This window comes from Leishmania panamensis (assembly GCF_000755165.1).
Source record: "Leishmania panamensis strain MHOM/PA/94/PSC-1 chromosome 3 sequence".
NCBI lineage: Eukaryota > Euglenozoa > Kinetoplastea > Trypanosomatida > Trypanosomatidae > Leishmania > Leishmania panamensis.
In genome coordinates, this window is record NC_025876.1 from 364,614 (window position 1) to 387,599 (window position 22,986).

General features: G+C 55.9%; 9 protein-coding genes across 9 annotated transcripts, besides 2 other annotated features; all 9 read right to left on the reverse strand.

Annotated features, from left to right (window-relative positions):
- Positions 1-1,730: 1,730 nt before the first annotated feature.
- Positions 1,731-2,849, reverse strand: LPMP_030850 (peter pan protein, putative; the record flags this gene model as incomplete). The annotated part of the gene is made up of 1 exon (XM_010702726.1): positions 1,731-2,849. One exon carries the CDS (start codon positions 2,847-2,849, stop codon positions 1,731-1,733), a length of 1,119 nt encoding a protein of 372 aa, XP_010701028.1.
- A 1,161-nt stretch (positions 2,850-4,010) lies between these two features.
- On the reverse strand, positions 4,011-4,820 carry LPMP_030860 (inorganic pyrophosphatase, putative; the record flags this gene model as incomplete). Its single annotated transcript, XM_010702727.1, has 1 exon — positions 4,011-4,820. The coding sequence occupies one exon, from the start codon at positions 4,818-4,820 to the stop codon at positions 4,011-4,013; it is 810 nt and encodes a 269-aa protein (XP_010701029.1).
- Positions 4,821-5,529: 709 nt separating this feature from the next.
- Positions 5,530-6,186, reverse strand: LPMP_030870 (hypothetical protein; the record flags this gene model as incomplete). Its single annotated transcript, XM_010702728.1, has 1 exon — positions 5,530-6,186. One exon carries the CDS (start codon positions 6,184-6,186, stop codon positions 5,530-5,532), a length of 657 nt encoding a protein of 218 aa, XP_010701030.1.
- A 1,356-nt stretch (positions 6,187-7,542) lies between these two features.
- Positions 7,543-7,859: a repeat region.
- A 261-nt stretch (positions 7,860-8,120) lies between these two features.
- Positions 8,121-10,211, reverse strand: LPMP_030880 (metal-dependent amidohydrolase, putative; the record flags this gene model as incomplete). Its single annotated transcript, XM_010702729.1, has 1 exon — positions 8,121-10,211. One exon carries the CDS (start codon positions 10,209-10,211, stop codon positions 8,121-8,123), a length of 2,091 nt encoding a protein of 696 aa, XP_010701031.1.
- Positions 10,212-10,879: 668 nt separating this feature from the next.
- LPMP_030890 (hypothetical protein) lies at positions 10,880-11,863 on the reverse strand (the record flags this gene model as incomplete). Its single annotated transcript, XM_010702730.1, has 1 exon — positions 10,880-11,863. One exon carries the CDS (start codon positions 11,861-11,863, stop codon positions 10,880-10,882), a length of 984 nt encoding a protein of 327 aa, XP_010701032.1.
- A 2,778-nt stretch (positions 11,864-14,641) lies between these two features.
- On the reverse strand, positions 14,642-16,312 carry LPMP_030900 (multicopper oxidase, putative; the record flags this gene model as incomplete). Its single annotated transcript, XM_010702731.1, has 1 exon — positions 14,642-16,312. One exon carries the CDS (start codon positions 16,310-16,312, stop codon positions 14,642-14,644), a length of 1,671 nt encoding a protein of 556 aa, XP_010701033.1.
- Positions 16,313-17,191: 879 nt separating this feature from the next.
- Positions 17,192-17,506, reverse strand: LPMP_030910 (hypothetical protein; the record flags this gene model as incomplete). The annotated part of the gene is made up of 1 exon (XM_010702732.1): positions 17,192-17,506. One exon carries the CDS (start codon positions 17,504-17,506, stop codon positions 17,192-17,194), a length of 315 nt encoding a protein of 104 aa, XP_010701034.1.
- A 553-nt stretch (positions 17,507-18,059) lies between these two features.
- Positions 18,060-19,013, reverse strand: LPMP_030920 (hypothetical protein; the record flags this gene model as incomplete). The annotated part of the gene is made up of 1 exon (XM_010702733.1): positions 18,060-19,013. The coding sequence occupies one exon, from the start codon at positions 19,011-19,013 to the stop codon at positions 18,060-18,062; it is 954 nt and encodes a 317-aa protein (XP_010701035.1).
- Positions 19,014-19,762: 749 nt separating this feature from the next.
- Positions 19,763-21,004, reverse strand: LPMP_030930 (elongation initiation factor 2 alpha subunit, putative; the record flags this gene model as incomplete). Its single annotated transcript, XM_010702734.1, has 1 exon — positions 19,763-21,004. The coding sequence occupies one exon, from the start codon at positions 21,002-21,004 to the stop codon at positions 19,763-19,765; it is 1,242 nt and encodes a 413-aa protein (XP_010701036.1).
- A 1,883-nt stretch (positions 21,005-22,887) lies between these two features.
- Positions 22,888-22,986: a repeat region.

Below are 22,986 nucleotides of genomic sequence, written 5' to 3' on the forward strand. Positions count from 1 at the left end.
CGCCAGCATGAGAGAGGAGAGAAAGATGGTGGAAGAAGAGAGAGCGAGAGGGTTACACCGAGGCCATGTGCAAGTCCGCATGTTCGGCTCAATCGATCCGACTTCTGGGCTATGTATGGCGCTCCTGCAGCCCACACCGATGCCACACCACCAGGAATAGAGCGCGTTCTTCATACCAGAGCACCGTTACGCGTATACGCTGCGTGTGTGTGCCTGTTAAACTCGCGAGAGTGCAGAGCCGCCCTGCCTCACTTGGCGGAGACAGGAGGGGGGTTGGATGGGCGGGTCGTACTCTGCAGACACGGACAGCGGGCATAGCGAGAGGGAGAAGGGACTGCAGTGAACCGTCGCGGCCCCTTCTCCAAGAGCATGGCGACGAACAGCGGCACTGGCAGGCAGAAGAGCGTTAATGCTCACAGCTCATAGCGAGAACTCGATCGCCCCCCTCGATCCTGCCGCATCGCTCGTGTCCCAGGGCACATGCTCACAAAGGATAAACACAAGGGAAGCAAACGATAACAACTTTTGGTTCTCTTCGCCAGGGCTGGCCCACTCGCCCCTGCTAGTGTCGAAAGGAGCGAAGGGGGCTAGAGGGGAGGGCAGGAGCGGCAGGTAGTCGGCGGCACTCATTATTCAAGGCCCGCCATCGTCGTATCTATGCGTAGGTAATGTCGCCCAGGTAGCGATGACTACGTACTCTTCAGCAAGTGGCATGAGCGTGCGAGTTTGTGTACTTGAGAGAAGAGAGGGACGAAATAAGCAAAAAGGCGAGAATGTGGTGTGGACGAAGGGGAAGAAGGGACGGTGAGGGGGGAGAGCAAAGGAGCCACATACACACCCACACCCAGAATGGGAGCTAGAAAAAACAGCGGCTTCCTCTATCTGCGTGGTATGCGCCCATCGCATCTGTACGCCGGGGTGGGGGTTCGAAGCGTCATCGTACACTCGAGGCGAGCAAGCACCAAATTGGTGAAATGCTGTCGGGCCTCTTGCAAGTTGTTACGCGCCAGCTTAGACCTTTCCATTGCCCCCTCACTTTCACTGTGTCTGCGGTGAACTGCATGGGCGTCTACACACGCATCTTTTTAGTCATTCGACTTAGGAGAGATGCCAAGAGAACACGGAGGAAGACTCAACACGGGCACACGTGGAGGTTAATCGATTTTGCCGGACGGGAGCGAGACGAGGAGAGCGTGGGGGAGAGGGGAAAGAGTCACTCTGCGTGAGCCCGTGTGCCAATGGCGAGAGAAGTCCCACAAGTACCCACGTCCAGAGCGCCGTCCTTCCCTTCCAACTCTCTTTCGCCACCATCCCTTTTCCTCGTAAGTCGTCAGCACGTCTTCGCTGTTAACGGACTTACACCCATGACTCACATGCATACGAGTGGCATTGGGGTCGTCATGGACGCTGTAAATGCCGGGCCTATACCACTGACCTCCTCCAGTTTTCACGCTCGCGACCCGACTTACATCCTTCAAAACGCGGCAGACGCTGGAGTTAGGGAAGAGGGAGATGAGAGCGGCACACAAAGAGGTGCGTGTGTGGGTAGGACACTCGGCAGAGACCTGCGCTGCATCAGCGATAGGGCTATCAAAGGAGACGCAAGAGAGAAAGGCCGCAACGCTGATGAAGGCGCTGAAGGACAGAGGTGCCCTGTTTGGGGAATAGATGACGGAGAGAGGAGGGGGATGCCGAGCTGGCTCTGGTCACGCTGGCGCGCATCTTCTCATTCATTCTTCGTTTCCCGCAGCATACCCGTCACTGTCCCCACCTGCTACCTCGAACGGGTTCGCTTGTTGCGCTACCGCGGCCACCTCGCGACGTTGGCGCTTGCGCTCGAGCTTATCTTCACGCTGCTGGCGCTTGCGCTGCACATTTTCATCCTGTAGGGCGCGTCGCTTCGCCTTCTCCGTCTTGCGTGCGCGCACCTTCGACGCGTTCACCTGCACCTCGCGAAGCGTCTTCTTCTCGGTGCGGTGGTAGATGACCTCGCCGCCGGCAAAGCCGTTTTCCACTTTGCTTAGCTGCAGCGTCATGCGCGGGCCGATCTCCTGCAGCTTCACGCGGCACTGCTCTCGATGCTGGCGGAAGGGCTGCACAAGCGGCACTTCCTCTCCCTCACCATCCGTGTCTGACCAGGCGTCCTCTTGGTCTAGCACATCATCGATGCTCTCCAGCGTACCGAGCTTGGTGGGGCGGCGGCTTTCTAAGAGCTTCTTCACTGTCTTGGTGACACCGACGGTGCGTGCGTTCACGTAGTAGTGCCGCACCTCCACAACGTGCTCGACGTGGTCGTAGTGGAAAAGACAGACGCGCTGAATTTCGCAGTTCTGAATCGTCTGCACATTCAGTGAGGGAAAGAGCGCCTTGAACGTGGCCGTCAGCAGCGGCACCTCCGCGTGGTGCGCCAGGTCGGGGTGTGTGAAGTTGTTGAGTACGACAATCGGCGCCACCTCCCACGCAGCCCGGTCGACCGATACGGGACGGCGTTGCTTAGCGACAATTTCCTTGTGAAGGGTGAAGCTCAAGACGCGGAACGACAGTGTGGGGCCATTGAAGAAGCGCATGATGCGCAGCGACGTCCCCTGCGATGGGGCGGTAAACAGCTGCAGGTGCGAGGCACTGAAGGTGGCCGCGACTGCGAGGAAATCTTTCAGCGACTTGTTCTTGCCGTGCAGCTTTTTACTGCTCCACGGGAGAAATACGTTGCGCCACTCCTGCATCAGCGAGCGCACGTGAACGCCTACCTCGCCACGGTAGATGATGATGGACTTGGGGGTTTTCTTGTCCGCCTCGGTTGTGTCCAGCTTGCCTGGCATCGCCGTGTTGACCTTTGCTGACTTGACCATCTTTTCTGTAGCTTTGTGTTTACCAACTTTGAGCTTCAAGTCGTCGGCGATGACGCTCGCAGAAGAGAAGGGAGGAGCGTCTGGCGCACGGAGACGTTTGCATGTGCGGGTTTCGCGGGGATTGGGGGGGGGAGGGAGGGGGCTCAGCCTACCGTGCGAGGGACGAGAGACTGCGACGGATAAGACACGGCCCGTAATTAATGCGCGTGGGCGCAATCACTCGCACACAAGGAGGGCGCTGTATGCGTGTAAGGGGAGAGAGGGGATTGGGGGTGGGCAGATGCGGGTGGGGGGGGGTAGGGACTGATACGACACAGTAAAGTACACGTCCTCTACAGTTCACTGCAGCGCGAGAGAAGAGAAGGGGTAGGCGGCAAGGCCGAGGTGCGAGAAAGTGATGGTGATGCGTGACTGGAGGGAAGTAGAGAGGGCGGAGGGGATGTGCGCCAGGGAAGAGTGCACAGCTCCCACGCCAAAACCGAAATGGTAACGCCCTTCACAGAGCGAGTGACTCTCCGCCTCGCTACGCCGCAGAGTTGCCCGCGAATGCAGGGTTGACAGGTGGTGGGAAGGAGGAGCGTTGACGGTGAGTTCGTTGGCTCAATGGTCAAGGTGGTCTGCGCCGCTACGAGTGCATGTTTGCCTGTGCGTTTGTCCGAGTGTGTGCGCGTAGAGGCAGCTGGGTGGAGGCAGACGACGGTGGCGGTGTACAAAAAACGGAGGGGAGGGGAGGGCAAGTGAGAAGTGAGGCGGCGGCTCCAATTCTGCGCCTCCAGCCCTGTCGTGCGCTGACCCGTGCCCCTCTCCCTCTCCCTCTTGCCTCTGTGGTGTACGCGAGACGAGAGCAAGAAATGAAAAGGGCAAATACAAGACGAAAACCAACACGGGAGCCTCGAAACAAACAACATTCGTCATGAAGTCAAAGGGCGTGGGTGAGGGTTGCATGTGCTGACACCGGAGGGTGGTAGTGGTGACGAGGTAGGGCGGTGGCGACTCCTTTTCGTTTTGCCCCCCCCCCCTGCAACGCACACTGGGCACGGGCCCGCCTTCTGCTGGTGGTGGCCAGTCCCTGCTTCTCCACTTTCAACTCGCTACGCCGTCTCTGTTGAGCGCTTCGTTGTACCTGTAACACTTCCCTCTCGCCAATACGCCCCTTATCCACTACCCAGACCCCGTCGCCTCACGCAGCCAGTAGCCCGGGTTGGCGCACTTCCCCTTCATCAAGGCGTCGTACTGCGAAGCGCACTGCGCAACGATGCTAAGCGCCATCTCAGCGTCCTTGATTTCCTTGCTAAAGGCAAACTCATTCTTCTTCTTGCCGTCCGGTACTTTGTAGTTCTCGAACCAGTCGATGATGGTCGCTTGCAATTCCTGTGGCACCTTCGCCAACGTCCCGTAGCCCTCGCCCGCTGTCACCGACGCAGACTCCACGATGATTTTCCAGTCGGTCTCGCCCTGGTCAATCAGCCCGAGCACACCGAGAATGCGCACTGGCTCGTAGGTGCCGACGCGGTGGGGTGGACCTAGGTGCACGACGTCAACAGGGTCGCCGTCCCCGATGCACTTGGTGTGCGGGTCGATGTGCATCGGGTCCTCCCAGGTGCATGGCAGGAAACCGTAGTTGAAGGGCATGTTGCCATACCGAAAGTACCGCAGCGGCTGCCCCTCCTTGCTCTTGAAAATGTCCTGCTTGATGGGGTTGTGCGGTTCTTCCTTACTCAGCTCCAGCTTCGCACGCGTTCCCTTGGGGATCTCCGCCACGTAGGTGAAGACACGCGGATCGGCAGCAGTACCAGGGTACAGGGGCAGGCCGTGCCACGCCGACACCACTGCATCTGTGAGGCCGTCTTTGAAGAACAGGCGCCACACCTTGCTGTCGGCAGGACCGTCCTCCGTTGTGTTGTAGACAGGCAGGGCTGCGGTGCTGGCTGCCGCCTTGCTGCTAAGGAGCCTCAGCGACCGGCTCAGCATCTGCGTAAGATGCGCTGCTAAGAGGAGAAACAGGACGTGCGCCTGTGCCTGTGCGGATGTTTTTGGCGGTCTGTAGATGAATGAGTCGTACGTGAGAGGGAGGAGAGGGAGGGAGGGAATGGGGGGGGGGGAGCATACGTGTGCACCGCAGTGGCCATGTTTAGAGACTGCGAAGACGCCGCCTAGGCAAGTTGCCCTGACAGTGGCGACAGCGAGAAGCTGTGCATGTGCGTATGCGGGGAGGAGCGCCCTTCTCTCCAAGCACATGTGTTCGCACGTTCGAGAGACGGGTTATCTTAACCCCTGGCAGCGTTGTACAGTACACAACGCACAGCCACAAAGGCGATAGGAATGAAAGACCGACGAGGCGAAGGGAACGCGACAGCAGCTCGCGTATGCCCAATAGGGAGGGAGTCGAATGCAGCAGTCAACAGCGCACCAATGTACAGACGAGCACCTCAGTAGCGGCTCAGCAGCTTACGATCAGTGGCACATCACAAACCTGAAGAGAAGGATGGCGGAGAGGCAGCGAGACTGGACGGAGCTAAGAGGTGTCGTATTATAAGCAGCAAGCAATCATAGCATAGCAGCTCCTGTGCAGTGGGGGAGGGGCTGGCGTCTGCGCGTGCGTGGGCGGATACCGCCTTCTTTGGTGCTGTCTCGGCTTCCCTCCTCCTTTCCTCCATCCTTCATTCCTTCCAAAAGGAGCTCAGCCGAGAATGGCACCGAGGCAGCTGCTGACCCCCTTTGCGATGACATTTACCACCGGGCCGAGTATCAGTGAAGCGTACGAGAGTGCAACCTTCAGGGTCTGACGGGCATAGGGGATGAAGCTCAGTGCATACCACAAGATGGACGCGAGCTGCGCCACCGCGAACAGAATACACAGTAGTCTAGACTGGAGCCACAGTGCGCTCAGCAGCGTCATAAACACGGAGATAACATACAGACACGCCGCCTCGAACCTATTTGCCTCGAACATCGTGCGGAGTTGTTGCGCGCACCCGGCGAGGAACATGATGGAGCACAGACAGAAGATGTTCCCACATGTCATGAAGAAGCTGAACTTCTTCGGCCACATCCACATTACCATGCTCAGGAGGATAAAGAGAATGCCCATACCCATCATCATGAAGAACCCGGTGATGCGCTGCGTGTAGGTGAGGTCCGTCATCTCAGAGAGCCCCTCCATGTATCCCTGCTCCGGAGGCATCTCCGTCAGGAGCGCCGTGTCAGGCAGCGGCTCACCGGACACGAGGCCAAGCGCCTTGTACTTGAGCTGCGACCAGTACTGGCCTAGCTTGTTCTCGCCGTCATCCTGCAGCACCCCGGGGTTGCGCTGCCGCCCCGAGTCGACTGTTGTCATGTGCCGCCTCACTTTCGATGCGCGAGTTTGACCACTCTTCTGTATCAGGGTGAGCAGCGGTCGAGTGCTAGAAAGGCCCAGGCAGGCTAAGGATGAATGGAAGTAACGTAGAGCGAGGCAGATCGGTGGAGAGACAGACGAGTGGATGAATGGGTGGATTGATGCTGTTGCTGTCCGTGGTAGTGGTGCAGGCTACTTCAGTTGTGACACACTCACCAGCATTGGTAATGCCCAGACATGCGCTGGCATGCGTACACAAGCACGGAGGTCGAGGAGAGTGAGCGACGAACAACATTCAGTATAGGTAGAAGAGGGGAAGAAAGAGAATGCCACCGAGGGGGGAGGCGGGCGGATGAAGGTTCGTGTGGAAGGGGAGGGTGCATCCGTCCGTGAGGAAGAGCAGACACGGTGCTGCTATCCTAGCAACTAGGGAGGAACTACCTTGAGAGGTGCACCTCCGTTGTGGAGCGGGGGGGGTGGGGTAGGTAGGGCGAGGCAGCATGCTACCACCGTGCAGTCGCTCCCAAACATGTGCTTTTATTCCACGCTTGTGAAAGGCATCGTTGCCAAACACCCAGTGGATCTCTGTGTGTCTCGGGGGCAGGTGATTATATGTGTCAACGCAGACACTCGCCAGTGCACTGCGACGACGCTAATCATGTGCCCCTCATCGTCGTGCCTGTGAAGGCCACTGCAATCAGAACTCGAGCGAGCGCACCGTCGTGGCAGCCTGCGCGGGAAAGGGGCAGGAGAGAGAGGGTGCAGAGATAGGCGGGGGGGGGGAGGTGACAGACGCACAGACACAGACGCAAGCAGCCCACTCTTACCGCACCATTGTAACTGCCTCAAATGAACGTGGGGAAATAAAATTGAGAGAACAACAAGCGCAGGTAAAAAGAGCCCTCCATACTACAGACACAGACGTACACGCGCGTCTGACAGCAACATCACGGTGTCAAAGATGTGCGTGGATGTGCATACGAAACGAGTAGGAGGGTGAAGAATAAGGAAAACAAGATGAGGAAAGAAGGGCGTTTCGGTGCGTGTGCAACATGAGCGACACGCTCAGCATGCACGATTGCCATTGACTCCGTATCGCTCAAAAGAAGCAGTGCCGCCGACGAGGCAGCGCAAGAGGGGGGGAAGGGGGGAAGGGGGGAGGAAGCGGCAGCGACATGCGCGCTTCCATCGAGAGACATATGCGCACGCTACTCAGCGTACATGCATCGGAGAGAGAGGGAAGTAATGGGCAAAGGGCTATACAATCGATAGGACCGTCAACGGGGTCCGCCTATCACCACCATCACCACGAGAAAACGGCGATACAAGAAGACCCGCAAAAGGGAGCGCTTGCCATCAACGCGTCTACTCTCCGCCGTAGAGCGCGGACTAAACTCCGTTCTGCCACAGGGGCCTGTCGCGTGGTGCGAAGCAGCCGTAGACACACGACCTAGAGCAACGCGCCGGCTCCGTCATCAGAGCACGGCCCCCTGGCTCAAACTCTGCCCACCCACCCAGCCGGCCGCCTCACAGCCGCTCCCACTATGCCGGCCGCCAGCTGGTGCATCCCTGTGGGTGACATGCGGGCTCCCCACAGCCGTAGGCTGTCAGGCCCGGGTGCGATACGGTCGAGTCACGCTGGAGCCTGAGATGCCACGCGCGGAGGCGTGCCCCGTCATCTGAGGGGGCAGAAGTGAAAACAAGAGCAGAAACGAGAGGACCAGGGATTGCGCGACCCTGTGTGACAGGCAGATGAATCAGGAATCGATTGTCGTCGAAGGGAGAGAGAGCGGGTGTGTATGTCTGCGCGTAGCTGAGAGAGGAACGGCGAGACAAGTTATTCATATCAGTAGGTGGATCAAATTAAAGCGGAAAAGAAGAGAAACGAAGGCTCCGCGGTTGTGATGAGTGAGCGAAGAGGAAAGGCGCGTGCATTAGTGCGAGCGGTACTCCACGATACCGCCGACGACCGTGTAGGCGACGCGCGGCTCCTGGTGGCGCGGCCACCATCGCGCATTCGTACCCTCCACTCCCACCATCTGCTTCATACCTGTGTCATCTAGCCAGTCCGCCGTCCACACCGTGATGTCAGCGTACTTGCCCACCTCCAGTGTGCCTAAGTAGTCCTCCATAAACATGCCGTGTGCGCCCTCGTACGTGTACGTCCGCAGTGCTGTGTCCATAGAGATACACTCGGTGGGATTCCACGTATCGTGGTAGCGCCGTAATGCTGTGACCGCACCGGCAGCTGTGCTGTCAGCCGACTGCTGCGCCTGCTGTTTGCTCTGATGCTGCGCCTCCTCTGCCGCCAGCGCCATCATCACATCCGGCACGCGTGTCACCGCGCCGCGCAGCCCATCGTTCACGTCCGCGGGCGCTACAGGCCAGTCCGAGCCCAGATCCACCCGAATATTTGCCGCCAGCAGCGTTCCCCACATATACGACGTGTCCTTTCGGCGCTGCCCTAGCAGCTCGTCTACGTAGTCACCATCAAACAGAAGGTGACAGGGTTGCATGGACGCGATGATCCCATAATGCGCCATGCGCCTCACTTCCTTTGCCACGTTGGACATGTGCTGACAGTGCTCCACACGCGAGCGCGGGTCGGCGCGAAAGCGCGCTACTGCCGCCACAACCCCGGGCTCCGCTTCACGCTCGCGCAGCCAGTCCGCCGACGCGCACAGCGCACGGTTGACCGTTGCCACAGCACGGTCGCCAATCGCGTGCACAACGCACTGCAGATCGTGTGAGTGTGCAAGGCGGATAGCACCCTGCAACTCCAGCCGCGGCATCGTCAGCAGCCCGCACTGACACTGCCCACCCGACCGTTCCGCGAGGATCGCGCTAATCGCTGCGTCGTCCAGGTCGCTGCTGATGTCACCCTCCGTCATGACGTTGTAGCCGTAAGGCCGGTTCATCGCCGCAGTGCGCGAGCTCAACGACCCGTCCGCGAACAGCTTCACCGCGCCTAGCAGCAGGTAACCGCCGCCAGCCGCCGGCGGCGTCATGGTAAAGCGGTAGGGCAGCGTGAAGGCGTCGCTGCGGCCCGACTGCGCCGCGTCCGCCGCCATCGCGCTGTAGAACTTCTCCATGAAGGGCTCCACGTCGCTTGGCGGCACGCCATACCGCACGCGCAGCCGCATTGCGCCCCCGTGCTCCATTTGAGCGAGGAAGTTGATCTCATTCACATTGTCCATGTACGTAGTCGACATCATGGAGAAGACGGAGGTGAAACCTAGCGAGAGAAGATGTTCAGTAGAGGCCTCGAGTGCACGGCGCTGGTTGGCGGGCGTATCAGCGGCAGGCGCGTAGCGCTTCGTCAGCTGGATGACGTTGTCACGGAGGACACCGTTCGGTAGACCGTTCTCGTTTAGCTCGATAACGCCACCCTCGACGGAGGTGATTAGCGGCTCGCCATCGTCAGCGCCTGGGATAATGTGGCAGCTGCGCAGCGCGGCTGTATTCATGACTGCGGAGTGCATGTCCTTGCTGTACATGACGAGGTGAATCTCCGTGCTTACCTCATCCAGCCACTCACGCGTCGGTGAGCAGCCCAGCACCGCCTCGCTCCAGCCGAAGCCGTACACCCAGCCGCCCTCCTCACGGTTGTACCGGTGCTCTACGAAGTCTCGGACAATTGCTAAGAACTGTGTTCTGCTCGTCGCAAAGCCGAGCTGAGGGGCGAGCAGCATGCGACCGCCGTCGAGGAAGTGCACGTGAGAGTCGATAAACCCGGGGTACACGGCGTGGCGGTGTTCGCAGTCAATAACGCTGTGCGAAACCGCGCGTGGACGGCCGCCTTCCACCGGCTGAGGGGCTGCTGCTGCCGCGTCCGCGGGCTGCATAGCTACCAGTTCGCCGTAGCGTTGCAGCACCTCTTCGGTGCTGCCGATGAAGCTGATGAGGCCGCCTTCCACTAGCAGAGCGTCCACCTCAGGCGGGTACGACGATGCCACGGTCGGCTTTAGAGCCGAAGCACCACGCCACACACGCTGTGCGTTGATGATGGCTAGCACAGACGTCATGGCGATGCTGCCCTGTGCACGTGGCGATGTGTGTGTGTGTGTGTGGATGAGAGGCAGAGAGGTGAAAAGAGGGTTTAACGATGACTAGAGAAAAGGGGCGCGGATGGCGGTATGTGTGTGTGTTGTGCGTAGGTGATTTGGATGGCGGCGGCGGGCAGCGAGCGAGCGAGTCAACTATACAGACGAGTGGAGGGAGATGGGCAGAGATGAGTCCACACGGATTTGAGTGTTTAAAGAGGACGGCACGGCAGCCATAGTACGGAGGATGATGGCGCGGGAAGGGAGCAGAGAGGCAGCGCTGGCAACATGGAAGCTTGCGGCCATTGTTAGTGTAGTTCATACATACCAACAGGTGCGTGTTTCCTCGCCGGAGTCCACAGGCGCACGGCGAAGGGAGAGACAGTCACTAAAGGTGGGCACCCTTTACTGATGCGCAGTGAGCGCAAGAGGTGTCGAGGGAGGCGGAGGAAGCTGAGGCAGCGCTGCCGCGCCGCAGTAGGATGTGCTCAGACATCGACACAGAGGAATAGAAGTAGAGACGGATGAGGAGAGGCAGATGGCGCGGCCTTCCCAGACCTGTTCTGGAGTAGCCAAAATGGGTGACACACTCACCCACAGAAATACGCGCCAGCGCAGGCAAACGCGCACATTCCTGCCTTGAGTACCGCTCAGATCATTCGATAAGTGTAGCGCCACGGCTGGGGACCTTGACGGAGCCCATCCTGCGAAGGCAGCTCGCGCATCTTGTACTTACCAAGTGACAGCACTGCCGTGTTTGCCTCGTATGCGTTCTGCGTCCCTCCACCATGATTCTTGCCGCCCGACTGCAGCTCAGCCGCGTGCAGACGTCGCACAAAGCGCATGTAGTTCACCTTTCCACCGAAAGCACGCAGATAGCAGCAGTTCTTTACCATGAGAGAGAGCGGAACCCCGCCGCAGTCGTCCCGTACGCTGAAGTACGGCTCTTCCTTACGGAGAATCGCCATGAGCTCGTGCAGCTTGAGCGCCACCTCATCATAGTACGCAGCGCTAGAGTCATCCGCTCCCCTGTCAGCTGCGACGTAGGTATCGGGGTAGCTGCGCTGCGTAGGTCGGTGCGCGCTTGATGCAAAGGAGGTGGACGATATCACGTTGCTGTTCATGACCACCTCCACCGGCAGCGGTGGACCGTAGCGGAGCAGTGCGCGGTGAACAAGAGCATCAAAACGTTCCTGCACAGCACTGTTGCCGGTGTCGGCATTCACAGAGCCATAGTGCGATGATGAGCTGGGTCGTGCGGACCCGGGGCCAGGGTGCGCGTCATCCTCTGCTTGCTGCAGCCGCCGCCGCTCTTCGGCCTCGTCCTTCCACTTGCGCAGCGGATCTGTGTCCCGCCAGTTTGCCTCCTCTTGCGCTAGAGCATCTGCCTGCGCCGTTGCCCACGACTCGGTCAAGTTCAGCGGGTTGGTGAGGCCACTGCGCCGTACGCGTTGCTGTGGAGTTCGTGTGTGTCCAGGCCCTTGGTGTTTCTGCAGCTTCACCAGAAGCCGAACGGATAGTCGCACTGTCTCACGCGAGTGCGGTCGGCCGCCACTACTAGCGCTGTTGGCGATGGTGGCAAGCCGTCGTGCTGTTCGGCTCTCCACAACAGGATTTAGCAAACCCTTGAACATGAAGAGTCTAATAGGCAGAAGGGGAGAACGGGTAGGGGGTGGGCTACGAGGCGACGACTTCGGTGTGGTTATCGATATTGTGCCTGTCTTAAGCTATGTGTCATACAAAGAGCGGGACTCGATTGGGCGCTCTGTGTGTGGTTTACGGGGGTGGCACAAGTGCGACTCTCGCTGTATACCTACCCCAGCCTTTCAGGCGATGAGCTCGTTGATGTGGGGGAGGGGAGTGTGAAGAGCTACGTGATTGCGGCAGTTGACGAAGAAAGGGAAACAGAGAGATGAATGTATGAGTAGTGTGCTTAAGCACATGTGCAGTAGTGTTCACTGTCAGGAGGAGTAGGGAGTACAAGAGCGCACTCCTCCGAGTACTTCTTCAAGCTCCCACACACATAAAAGCAGCACACACACGGCGACATCTCTTTCCGATCTCGCTCTCTCGTTATGCAGGATGGCACGCCTTTCCACTGCCTTATGGATCGTCGTCTTGACGGGCTTCCACTCACGCGCAGAACCCAGAGGCAAGAGGAGGATGAAGCATGGAAGAAAGAGACAGTAGGCAAGGTACGTCTCCACTGAATTTTCGAACACCTTCACTCTGAAAGTCAAGATGGGCCCACACCGCTACTTCAACCACCCATTTCTCCCCTTCATGCCGTCTCAACGTCAGTCACTTCGTGCAAGAAAGATTGCATGTGCCCGCCTACCTTCATCACGCTTTCGCCAGATGTCAGAAGCGCAGGTTTTTCTCTCTTCATATTGTTTCCTAATTCTCATTTCTGTGCGGCCTGGCGTCGTCCAGCACAGACGCACCCACATAGATACATGTCTTCCATGTACCTCGATAAGAGCAGTCACCTTCACATGTCCCCGTGCTCTCTGCCCCCTTTTCCCTACCTACTCATTCACTGTTGAAACGCAGACACACTCTACGTGAGAGTATATCGTCATTAGCGCGACACCTCCGTGACATGATAGTGAAAGAGACGGGCGATATGGGGGCAGAAAGAGACCACGAAAGAGAGCGAGAGGGAGAAGCAAGACATAGTGGGGATGCCCAGGAGAAGGAGCGCACGATTACGTGTAGGGAGAGAGGAAGAGGAGCAGAGACACATCACTGGGGAGGGGCACCATGCGTGTACGTCGGCCATCGCTCACCTGCTTCAGTATGCGCACACGCGTGCGCCTACGAGCGCCCTCCGTCCCCTTTTTATCGTGCATGGGCAGACAAAGACGTCCCTCGCAGCACCACAGCAAGGAATGAGCGATGCGTAGTCCACAGTTGATAGAGGAGAGGAGAGGAAGGCTGGCGTAATGCCCCGAGTGCTGGGGATCGATCTTTTCTTGGCGAGGCATCGACAGAAGAGAGGCGAGTGATGAAAAGCGCTGGGGGCACTCACGAATAAATGCGCAGAGAAAGTACTTGAGCTTACCTTGTTTCGCCAAACGGGGAGACCAGGAGGTTCTCAGCTGAGATTTCCTTTGGCGGTGCTCGCGCATGCTTCTTCAGTATTCCCGAAGACTACAACTACGTTTTGTTAGAGGACTTGCTGTGGTTCAGCGCGGACCACCCCGCAGTAATTCTCTAACTGATTTCACGTTGCCGACAGTCGTCCGGTGACTCGCCTCCACCACGGGGCGCGTGTGCGCAGTTCAGACTGGGGATGACGTGCTGGACGGGAAGCAGGTGCTCCTCTGGCAGGTCGACAGCCTTGAAGAAGTTGTAGCGCTCCGCTTGTGTTGCTCAACGTCCCCAGGCGCCAGCTGTGCGTCGAGCGGCACACGCGTTTCTTCATGTCGGCCTCGCACTTTGGGCCAGCCGCGAGCGTGACCCCGACCAGGGCCGCAAATGAGGGATCCAGTGGGTCACAGTGTTCCTCGCTGTAGCGCTGGGGTGGATCGGTGCTTATCGTAACCCGCTTGGCGGCAGGCATCATCGAACACCCTTCCCTGCGCCGCGTGACGACCGACAAGTGCGGAGCCCGGTGGTGGTGGTGGTGGGAAGATCTTCTGTTGCCCCTTACGTTCAAGAAAGGTAGCGAGGTTCACCGTGCGGGAACGCCCCGATGCTCTCCTGGTGAGTCTCTCGTGTGCCTGCATGATGGCCTCGAATGCTTTTGCTTTCTTCTCTTCTAGATGCTTCCTTCGTCAAGGTGACTCTTAAAACACAGTCGTGCAGCCCATCTCATCCGCTACAGCAGTCTGACTTTCATCGGAGGCATCGTTGAAAACGAGCTTATCTTGAATCACGAGCGTGGAAGGCACAGAAGCTGGGAAGCCACGGTGGTGAAAAGGAGTAAGAGACCCCCCAACAAGTCTTCCGGACTGGGGCCTCCAAGCCGTCAACGTAAACCTTCTCGATGTGCTTCACCAAAATGGTAGGAGCAGTTCTGCGGGCACTACGAGGGGGATGAAGGGAGAGTGGCGCCGGCCATGCACTAGCTCGCACACCGGCTCACACATGCACCCAGGAACAGAACGGATCCGCCACTACCCTGGCAGCGACAAATCCTCATCCCTTCCAAGACCCACATAGAAAAACAGCAGCGGGAAATAAGAGAGAAGGGCACAGAGATAGGGGAAGAGGCGTGGGCTGTGTGTACGTGTACCGCCACCTTCTTCGACTGTGTAAGGGCAACAGGGTCCAGGTATCCCGCACTCACCGCATCATGCCCATACGCACAGGGGCACACTCCCTAGAGAGAGGGGAGGGGGGGGGAGAGAAGAACGGCAATACAGTGTACGAGGGTGCCTACCTTTTGCACCCTTTCAAATATTGGGTCACGCATGGGTCTGGAGAAGAGGGATGCGTTCAGCCGGCGTTCCGGTCTCTAGTTGTGCATTGAAGGCAGTTTGAGCGTCTGCAGCACAGTGGATGCCTTGGTGTTGCAAGTACCGCCACGCCACAGCCGCCGCGGAGGCGAGGAGGAAGACACCGAGAAGGATGTACACGTGCGAGCGGTGCAGCCAGGTGGAGAAAAAAGCACCAGTCTTCGACGACTGGTATCGCCGCATGGCCTTGCCATAGTCTCCCAGTGGGGAGTAGACCAGATATGACAGCATCATACCGCGGTCCTCATGGGAGAGGACATGACAGTGGTATACCACCTCACCTTCGTACGTTGCTGCCTTCCAGCGGATGGTGGTGACACCGTCCAAGATCGGAATCGTGTCACGGAGCTCGCCGGTGTGTACGCCGTACATGGCCATGGTCTCGTTCTCGTGATTGCCCCCAGGGCGGGGTTCGAAGGAGAGAAACTGGAAGTGGTTGACGTGAAGGTGAAGAGGATGCGGCCGATTATCAGTCGGGTCACCGTACACGCGCGCCGTCACGACTGTGTTCAGCGGCACTGTGAAGCCGTGATAACCCTCGATGCGTCTGCCAATCTCGCCTTGGAAGCCTTCATAGTGGCACGACGATGAGTTCTGCAGCGACTTACAGTTCTGTCCCTGACCCAGGATGTAGTATGGCTTCGTGATGGGCATGTCTCGCTGCGAGAAAGAAATCTCGCGGTAGAATGTGTTACGACTTTCGAGGTGCAAGTAGTCCGGGGAGTACTTGGGCATGGTTACGGGGAAGACGACCGCACGATTACCCTTCGGTTTCATACCTTCTGACTTTAGGTAGAAGATGACGTCTGACTGGTCGCCGATGTGGTGCACCGGATAGATGCCCTTCTCCTCGCACACCACGGCCAGACTGCGTCGCGTCGCCGTCGTGAAGTACAGCCAGCCTTCCTTCACCTCGACTGTCCGACGCAGTTGCGTTCCATCGACGGCTGTCATGTAAAAGGTGCACTGCTTAGGAAGCGACATGTTTATATAGCACGACCCTGCCGCAAACACGATGCGCAGCAGCATTGGATAGCCACGCTTGACCGTCACGGTTGGGCGATGCTGGCCGTTAACGAGAAGCAGATCCGCCGGCATCTCGTACTCGTTGTTCTTTCGGTCCACAATACGCGGATTAGACGGGAGGAGTGTGCCCATCGCGACGTCGAGACTCGACATCGGTGTCCCGTCGCACCTTAGCGAGTTCTTCAGGCGATACAGATGCACAATGAGGATCTGCGAGTCCCAGCCGTGAAAGGGGTGCAATGGGGTCGTCATAAAGTCGCCTTCCCCCATATCGATTGCCCCGAATAGCCCACCCATGACTTGCTGATAGACGCTACCGTGGGCGTGTGCGTGATACCAGTGGAGGCCCGGCTCGTGATCGCGCCGGACATTGATCGTGTACACCAGTGTCTCACCTGGAAGTGCGACTATAAACGGGTTGTCTTTTTTGGGATCGCTGTGCATGCCGTGGAAGTGCACGTTCGTGATGTTTGGACCGTGGAACATATTCATCGGACCTGTTGTGTTGGCCAGTCCTTCCTTTCCAAGTTTGTTCACTAATCTCAAGATAATTCTGCCGCCAGGGTTGACCTTCAGCGTGGGGCCAGGAAGCATGGGCCTGCCGTTGCTCTCTTCATAAAAACGTCCCGTGTATTCAAAGAACACTTCTTTCCCATCGACCCACTCGAGTGGGATGGAGACTCGTCCAGTGCGCACATAGAGTGTGACCTTGGTGTCGTTAGTTTCCGTTGGAAGTATGATAGGCGAAGGAACAAAATCAGCTGCATTACCCACATCAATATGCAGGCACACCACTATGACAAGCAGCAGCAAAACGAATGCTGCACGCATAATTCCTAGCGAAAGTGCAAGCGCTTTAGGAACTAACACACGTAAAGATGGGCCACAGAGCAAAAAAAAAACAAAAACATTACGAGGGTTGCAAGATTAGCGTAGGAAGCAAGCACATGCACTTCACATGGCAAAAGTGACAAGAAGTACGGAAGGGATCGGGACGCACGGGTGCACGAATCTCTCCTTCATTGGCAACACCATCCGATACCGCTTGAGGTACAGATATGATAATTATACAAAAATACTAGCCCAGCACCCACAGAGGCGTTCTTGGGATCATGATGCAACCTACGGCGGCGAACATGAGCCTTAACGTGGAGCATCTGGCAAAGCTGCCGCTACAGCTCCCAGTGTTTTCGCGCCGCAACAAACTGCAAGTTCTTCCTCTGCATTCATGCAAGTGTTCTTTTTCGGCTTCTCTTTTCTCGCTAAGCACAACAGGTGCAATTCCTACTTAGTTCCTAAATGAAGAGGGAAATACAGAAAACGGGGTCGGTGCGACTCGCCTTAGGAGCGACGGTTTTCTACTGCTAGGCTTACAGCAGCGGCTAGAAGAAAAGAGAAATAGAATTGACACCAGCGCAGCTGCTAAAGAGACGACCCGTTGGAGTCACGTATCGGTTCCCACATCTGCTCTCCTCAAACAATTGCACGCAGCCGCTCCAGCTGCTCTCTGGAACAGCCAGTCCACTTCGGATCGGTAATGTCCACATCGTTGTTGTTAATCAGTTGCTTGTACCGAATTTCGTTACGACGCGCAATGGGGTCGCGCCAATATGGGTAGCCTGCCCACCAGCCGTTCTTGCGCTCCGTTTCCTCAGAGCAGTAGCTTGCGTGCTTGAACAAAAACACCATGGATAGCAGACCAACGCCTGCCATCATGTTATACTCCTGCGTGAACAGCTTCATCTGCAGCACGGGGATGCGATCACACTTCCAGCGCGTGTAGACCATCTTTAGGCTTGCAGCGGTAGTTCCTAGCTGAAGAACAGAAGAAGAAAGGCAGCTATGTGTGCTTGTGTTGCGACGCGCGAGGAGGGAAATTGCCGTCATGCAGTGGACGGTTTCAGATGAATGAAAGTAAACCAAAAAAGCAGAGCCAGTGAAATCCAAGGGAGAGCAGAGAAAATGGATGAAGCACCGAGAGTGCAAAATAAAAAAATACATGTAGCCAACCAGTATGGAGTTGCACTCGCTTCATTTTGTGAACAGAAACAGGTCTTCGAATCGCGAGTGGCTGTGACACACAGTACCTCACACAACAGCTCTTTGACAATCTCGGCGGCTCAACACACATGCACACACGCTGTAGTGGCAACTAGAGTATAATTCTCTGCTGCATATCGTCTTTTTTTGCGTGTGTTTCCCTGTCATGAAATACACGCGTACATCCCAGTGAGATTACTGCACAGCGAACAAACGAAGAAAAAAACATCAAACATGTGCGAATGCACCCTATCTACATTGCTGATCGTGCAGCAGCAGTAACAGTAATATTGTTCTCTTCTCAGTCAGCCCAGGCCATGCCATCCACAGGGACTTCGGAGCACACCTCCAGCACGCTTGTCGGAGCCCAGACGCCTCTCTTAAAGGTCCCCCTCTGAGCCATTTCGATGCTGGGATAGTGCATCGATGCAGCATCATCAAGGGGTCTGTTCTTCTTGTCAAACTTCCCTTCATAGTAGGACCCGCCTTGCAGAATCCACTGACCCTGCACAAAGTTACCATTGACCCACTCTCCACGATACTCGCTCCCGTCCACAAAGTGGTATGCTCCATAACCATCCTTGGCGCCAGCCTTCCAGTTGCCTGAGTACACATCGCCATTGAGGTAGTAAAAAACGCCTTGTCCGTGGCGCTTGTTCTCCAGAAACTCCCCTTTGTAGAGGGAGCCATCCTTGTTTTTCATCACACCGCGGCCAGTTCGCATTCCACGCACGTAGTCACCCTGATAGCACGGGCGCTGACCATACTGCATAATTCCATCTACGATGTGGCGGCCGAGCTGGAGTTTTGTAGCAATTTCCCCTATCATTGCTCTGGGATCCTTGCCCGCGGCTGTCAGCTGCTCCACTTCCTTAGCAACAATACGGTCAGCCTCGCAGCACCCTTTGCTAACAAACGTGTACAGACCTCTCCCATGCTTTTTTCCGTCGAAAAACTCCCCTTCGTAAGTGTCACCCGACGCATACGTTGCTTTACCACACCCAGACCTCTGCTGGAACTCATCGCGTGGACCGGCGTAGATTCCTAACGTGCAGACAGACTTCACGAAATTGCGGTCAAAAGCAACATCATTCTCCGCTGAGCTTTGACAGAAATCATCGACCCATGTGTCAACATCCGTCTCCGGCTCAGTGCCCTCAGCGAGAAACACAGCAGCATACGCGTTCCAAACATACAGCTCAGCCTTCTTGAAACCTGTCACCACATCGATCTCATCAATATTAACCTGCTGCATCTTGCCCTCTCCCTCTGATGGTATTTTCGTTTGCCTATGGAACCGGTTTGTGGGTGTGTCACTCAGAGGCAGAAGTCAAGTTGTTCAGTAAACAGAACTGACCAGCTATAAGGCAGCCTTGGCATCAAAAAGAGAACCAAGAGTGAGACTCAGAGAAAAATGAAGGAGACACAAAAGCACGACTAGGACAAATTCCACTTCATTTTTTTTTTTTTGCGGAAGACTATGCAGGCAGAGCTACCTACCGTGATGTCAGGACGGACAGCGCTCAACACCCTCAAAAGTGGCAGAAGGAGAGAGCGTACAACTCGCTACCATCACATGCACAGTCTGCTGAGCTCAACTCCAGCCAAACAAATGACGACAGGAAGTTGCACGTTATGAAGAGCACAGTAGCAACTGCCGCTGCAACCACAACTCCCAGTTGCGACTGGGAAGCGTACCGTCAGTTTTTTTTTTTGTTAACAGCTGTTGCTCATATTCTTCGCTTAAGAAATTTTCCATCATTAAACATCACAACAGTTCAAACACACACGCATACAGAGTCACACGAAAAAAAAGACCCATATCAAGCTCAAAGCCTTCAGTTTTATCCCAAAGGGTTATCACCCAAGAATATGCCCAGAGACACAAAATTGTACCTCCATCTGCGGGTTATCCATTTTAATCAAACCATATTGACACTTTGAAATTTTTCTGTTCTATGCTTTTTTGTTCCCTTTAACGCTTAGCTACTTTCCTTCACTGTCTTAGTCAGCATCCTCATCATCATCGTCCTCCGCATCAAAGCCCTTCTTGCCATCGTCTGCGTCGCCGTGAGGCTGCGGAGCTGTCACCACCTTTAGCTGACCACCTCGCTTCTTAATTTCTGCCGTCATAGCATCAATGGCTTCCTTCATCCGCTGAATGCCCTCCTCCTTCATGTCGGTGCGCGCACGAATACCGTACTTGGGAGGGCCAATAATATTAACGGAGAGGTGAATCTGGGGTTCGCTGCCTTCACCGTAGTTGCGACCGAGGATGAGAACCTCGCGAATCGCCTCCACGCCATCACATGCAAAACAGGTGATCTCCACTTCTGCAAACAGTGTCAAAACCTTCAGGCGCATTGCGTTCTTTAGTGTAGACATCAGACAGTCCGACACCACTTTATCCAGCTTCAGGGGGCCGAGAATACGCTCAACGTCTTCCGTTTGGTTGAGCTCGTAAAGCCACGTCCACGCGTGCTTTCCAGGCTCCCGTTGATACAGAGGATAAGCGATCATTTCCATTGCATCCATGGGCGGAATGTCACACTGCTCAGCCACGTGACAAACAATAGAGCGAACTTCATTTCCTTGGCGGAAGTGTGCCTCGCATGCCTTAGCCTCGTTAGGCGTCACCAGTTTCTTCGACAAGTCAATGTAGCCCTTGTCCGTATCGATACGGATTACCTGCGCGGGCTCGGTACGACCTACCTTAATCAGCTTGCCCATCGAGCGGACGCGGCGCCTAGTCACCTCCGTGTACGGAATAATACCTTCACGTTTGCCGTACTCGAGCAGCTGCACTACGGCAGAGGTGTCATTGACCTGAGTGATCTTCACCCACACGACATCGTTGATTTTGGGCATGGTTTCCACGTAGAACGGGATATCCTTGCCATCCCACGAGGTGATACCAAGGCACCCACAGACAAACTTCTGCTGACGTTTGTTCAGATCACGCATCCACTCCGGACGCTCGTTGTTGCTACCTTTTGTCTCTCCCTCCACAACCTGCGCAGACAGGATCGTTGCCTTCTCGAGGAGTACGAGTAAATGATCAAGTGTTTTGCTGTCAACCGGGACTGAAAACGGCTCTGTCAAAAGAAGCTTACGCCGAGCCAGGCTCTGGTTGAGGCGAAAGTACTCTTTTGGAACATCATAGTACACATGGTCCGTCGTTTCGCAGCAACATTTCGTTTTGTAGTCCACAGTTTCGGGACTATCCGTGACGCTGTAAGAGGCCATGGCTTTGTGTTCTCAAAGTAGATTTCTTTCAAAGAGAAATCGGAAGAATTTGTGCATCACCCACAAAACGCAATAAAAAAAAGGAGAAGAGAATAAGAGAGAAGGCGAGTGGCAAAAGAAGGTCAGACATACAGAGTAGCAGGGAAGACGGCAAGCGAGAAACACTTCATCGCTAAGTTGCCACGGAGCCGCACGTGAAAAAACCGTAAGTAGATCGTTTTCTTGGCACCTTGAAAAAGAAAGGAAATGCGAGATGCAGCTCCCAACATAAGTAGCAGAGTAGATAATTGGCAGCTGTACAATGAACCCGTTCATTACAGAGTATTAAAATCGTAGTAAACTAAAATGGCTTGGCTCTACATGGGCTTCACTGCGAATTTTGCACAGTGCACAGCGTCCAAAGGTGCATATCCATTTGCCAAGACAAAATAGATATTGCTCCTCTTCCTGCACAAGGGTAGGGTTTGTCCAATCTACAATTTCGTGCCTAGCAAATCAGAAAAAGGAGTGTTCCAGGTGATCCCCAGTGGAAAACAGCGGCAAAATGCAAAATGAAGAAAACAACTGCAGCCCCACAAAAAAGCTAAAGAAAACACACGACGCACAGCACAGTAGCTAAATTGACTATAAAAGACCTTCTCATCGGCCTGTTCGCCTTGCAAACGCCGCTTTCCGACCCGTCGCCGTAAAGACGGCCATAAAGGATTCGAATCCCTCCGGCATTTCACCAGCACCTTTGGCAACACTCCATATCGTTCCTCTCGCAACGGCAACGAAAACCGACCTGATATGCTCAAAGTGAAAAAGCAAAGGGGGGGGGGGAGAACAACCTCCCCGCCAGGAAGCGCCAGCGCTTTCATCAAACTGCCCATGCTACGGTTTTCCCCGCAGCCCTTTTACTGATTGTTAATGGGCGCGCGTCGGCGCTTTGGGGGCTGTCCGGCCGGGTGTCCCCACAACCCCTTCCCGGCACAACGCGGAGGAGCCCAGACCGCCCATGAGCCGCAAAGTCTTCCCTTGCACAGAAGCAAATGCCTGCAGCGCATGTCTTCAGTCCCCCGCTGGCATCGCAAGCTCCAGTCGCTCTTTTGCCCTGGTGCACTTCAGGTGGCGAAGTGCCCTCATGCATTGCTCGGATTTCGCGTTGTGTTGCGGGGGTGGCTGTCCAGTTTCAAAAACACAAAGCTCCGCTTATCGCTTTTAGGCTTTTTAAACCACAAAACCCAGACCCACGGCTTCCTCGTTGGGCAAAAAAAAAAACGCAGCCCCACTCCACTTCCAGCTAAAGCGAGAATGCCTCCATTTCCCCGCCACCTTTGAGGCTGGTCTGCTTGCTCAGTTACCGTTTTCTGCTTTAGGGGCCGCTCTCCAAAAGTATCTAGGCCTTCTCCTCCAACTGCCGGAGCAGCGGCTTCCTTTTGTTTCTAAAATCCGTACCACATCACGGCCTAAAGTGCGCCACTCCTATAGAAAAAAAATCCAATTACATCCACAACGACTCCAATCCTTCTTGGTGGCTAGCAATTGTCACGCTCCTCGGATGCTGCCTCCTGGCTTGCCTTGGCGGACAGCCGTCTCGCATCCCCCGTTTTCGGCGTGAAGTAACCTGTCTCTTTGAACTCGTCACATTGAGCCTTCAAATTCTTTCCCCCACAGCAAAAAAAAAAACATTTATACCACGGCAGTGCTCAGCTCTTTGTACCCATTGTTTGCCAACGTTTCTCTCTGAATATGCCCACCCTCAACAACAAAAAAAACCATTTTCTCCTCGGCCATCGGATTCAGCGCACCCCACACCCACAATCACAGAGCTGAAACATGACGTCGTCGATTCCCTCAAAAGTAAAAAATCCAGCCCGCTCTAGTATCAGGGGCAGATTAGAGTGCGTGCATTTTCTACCGCTCCTTCCTATCCTTGGAACACCCTCTCCCACTGTACCGGTGAAATCCTCCCGAGGGCGAGTGCCAGGGTACACGGGTTA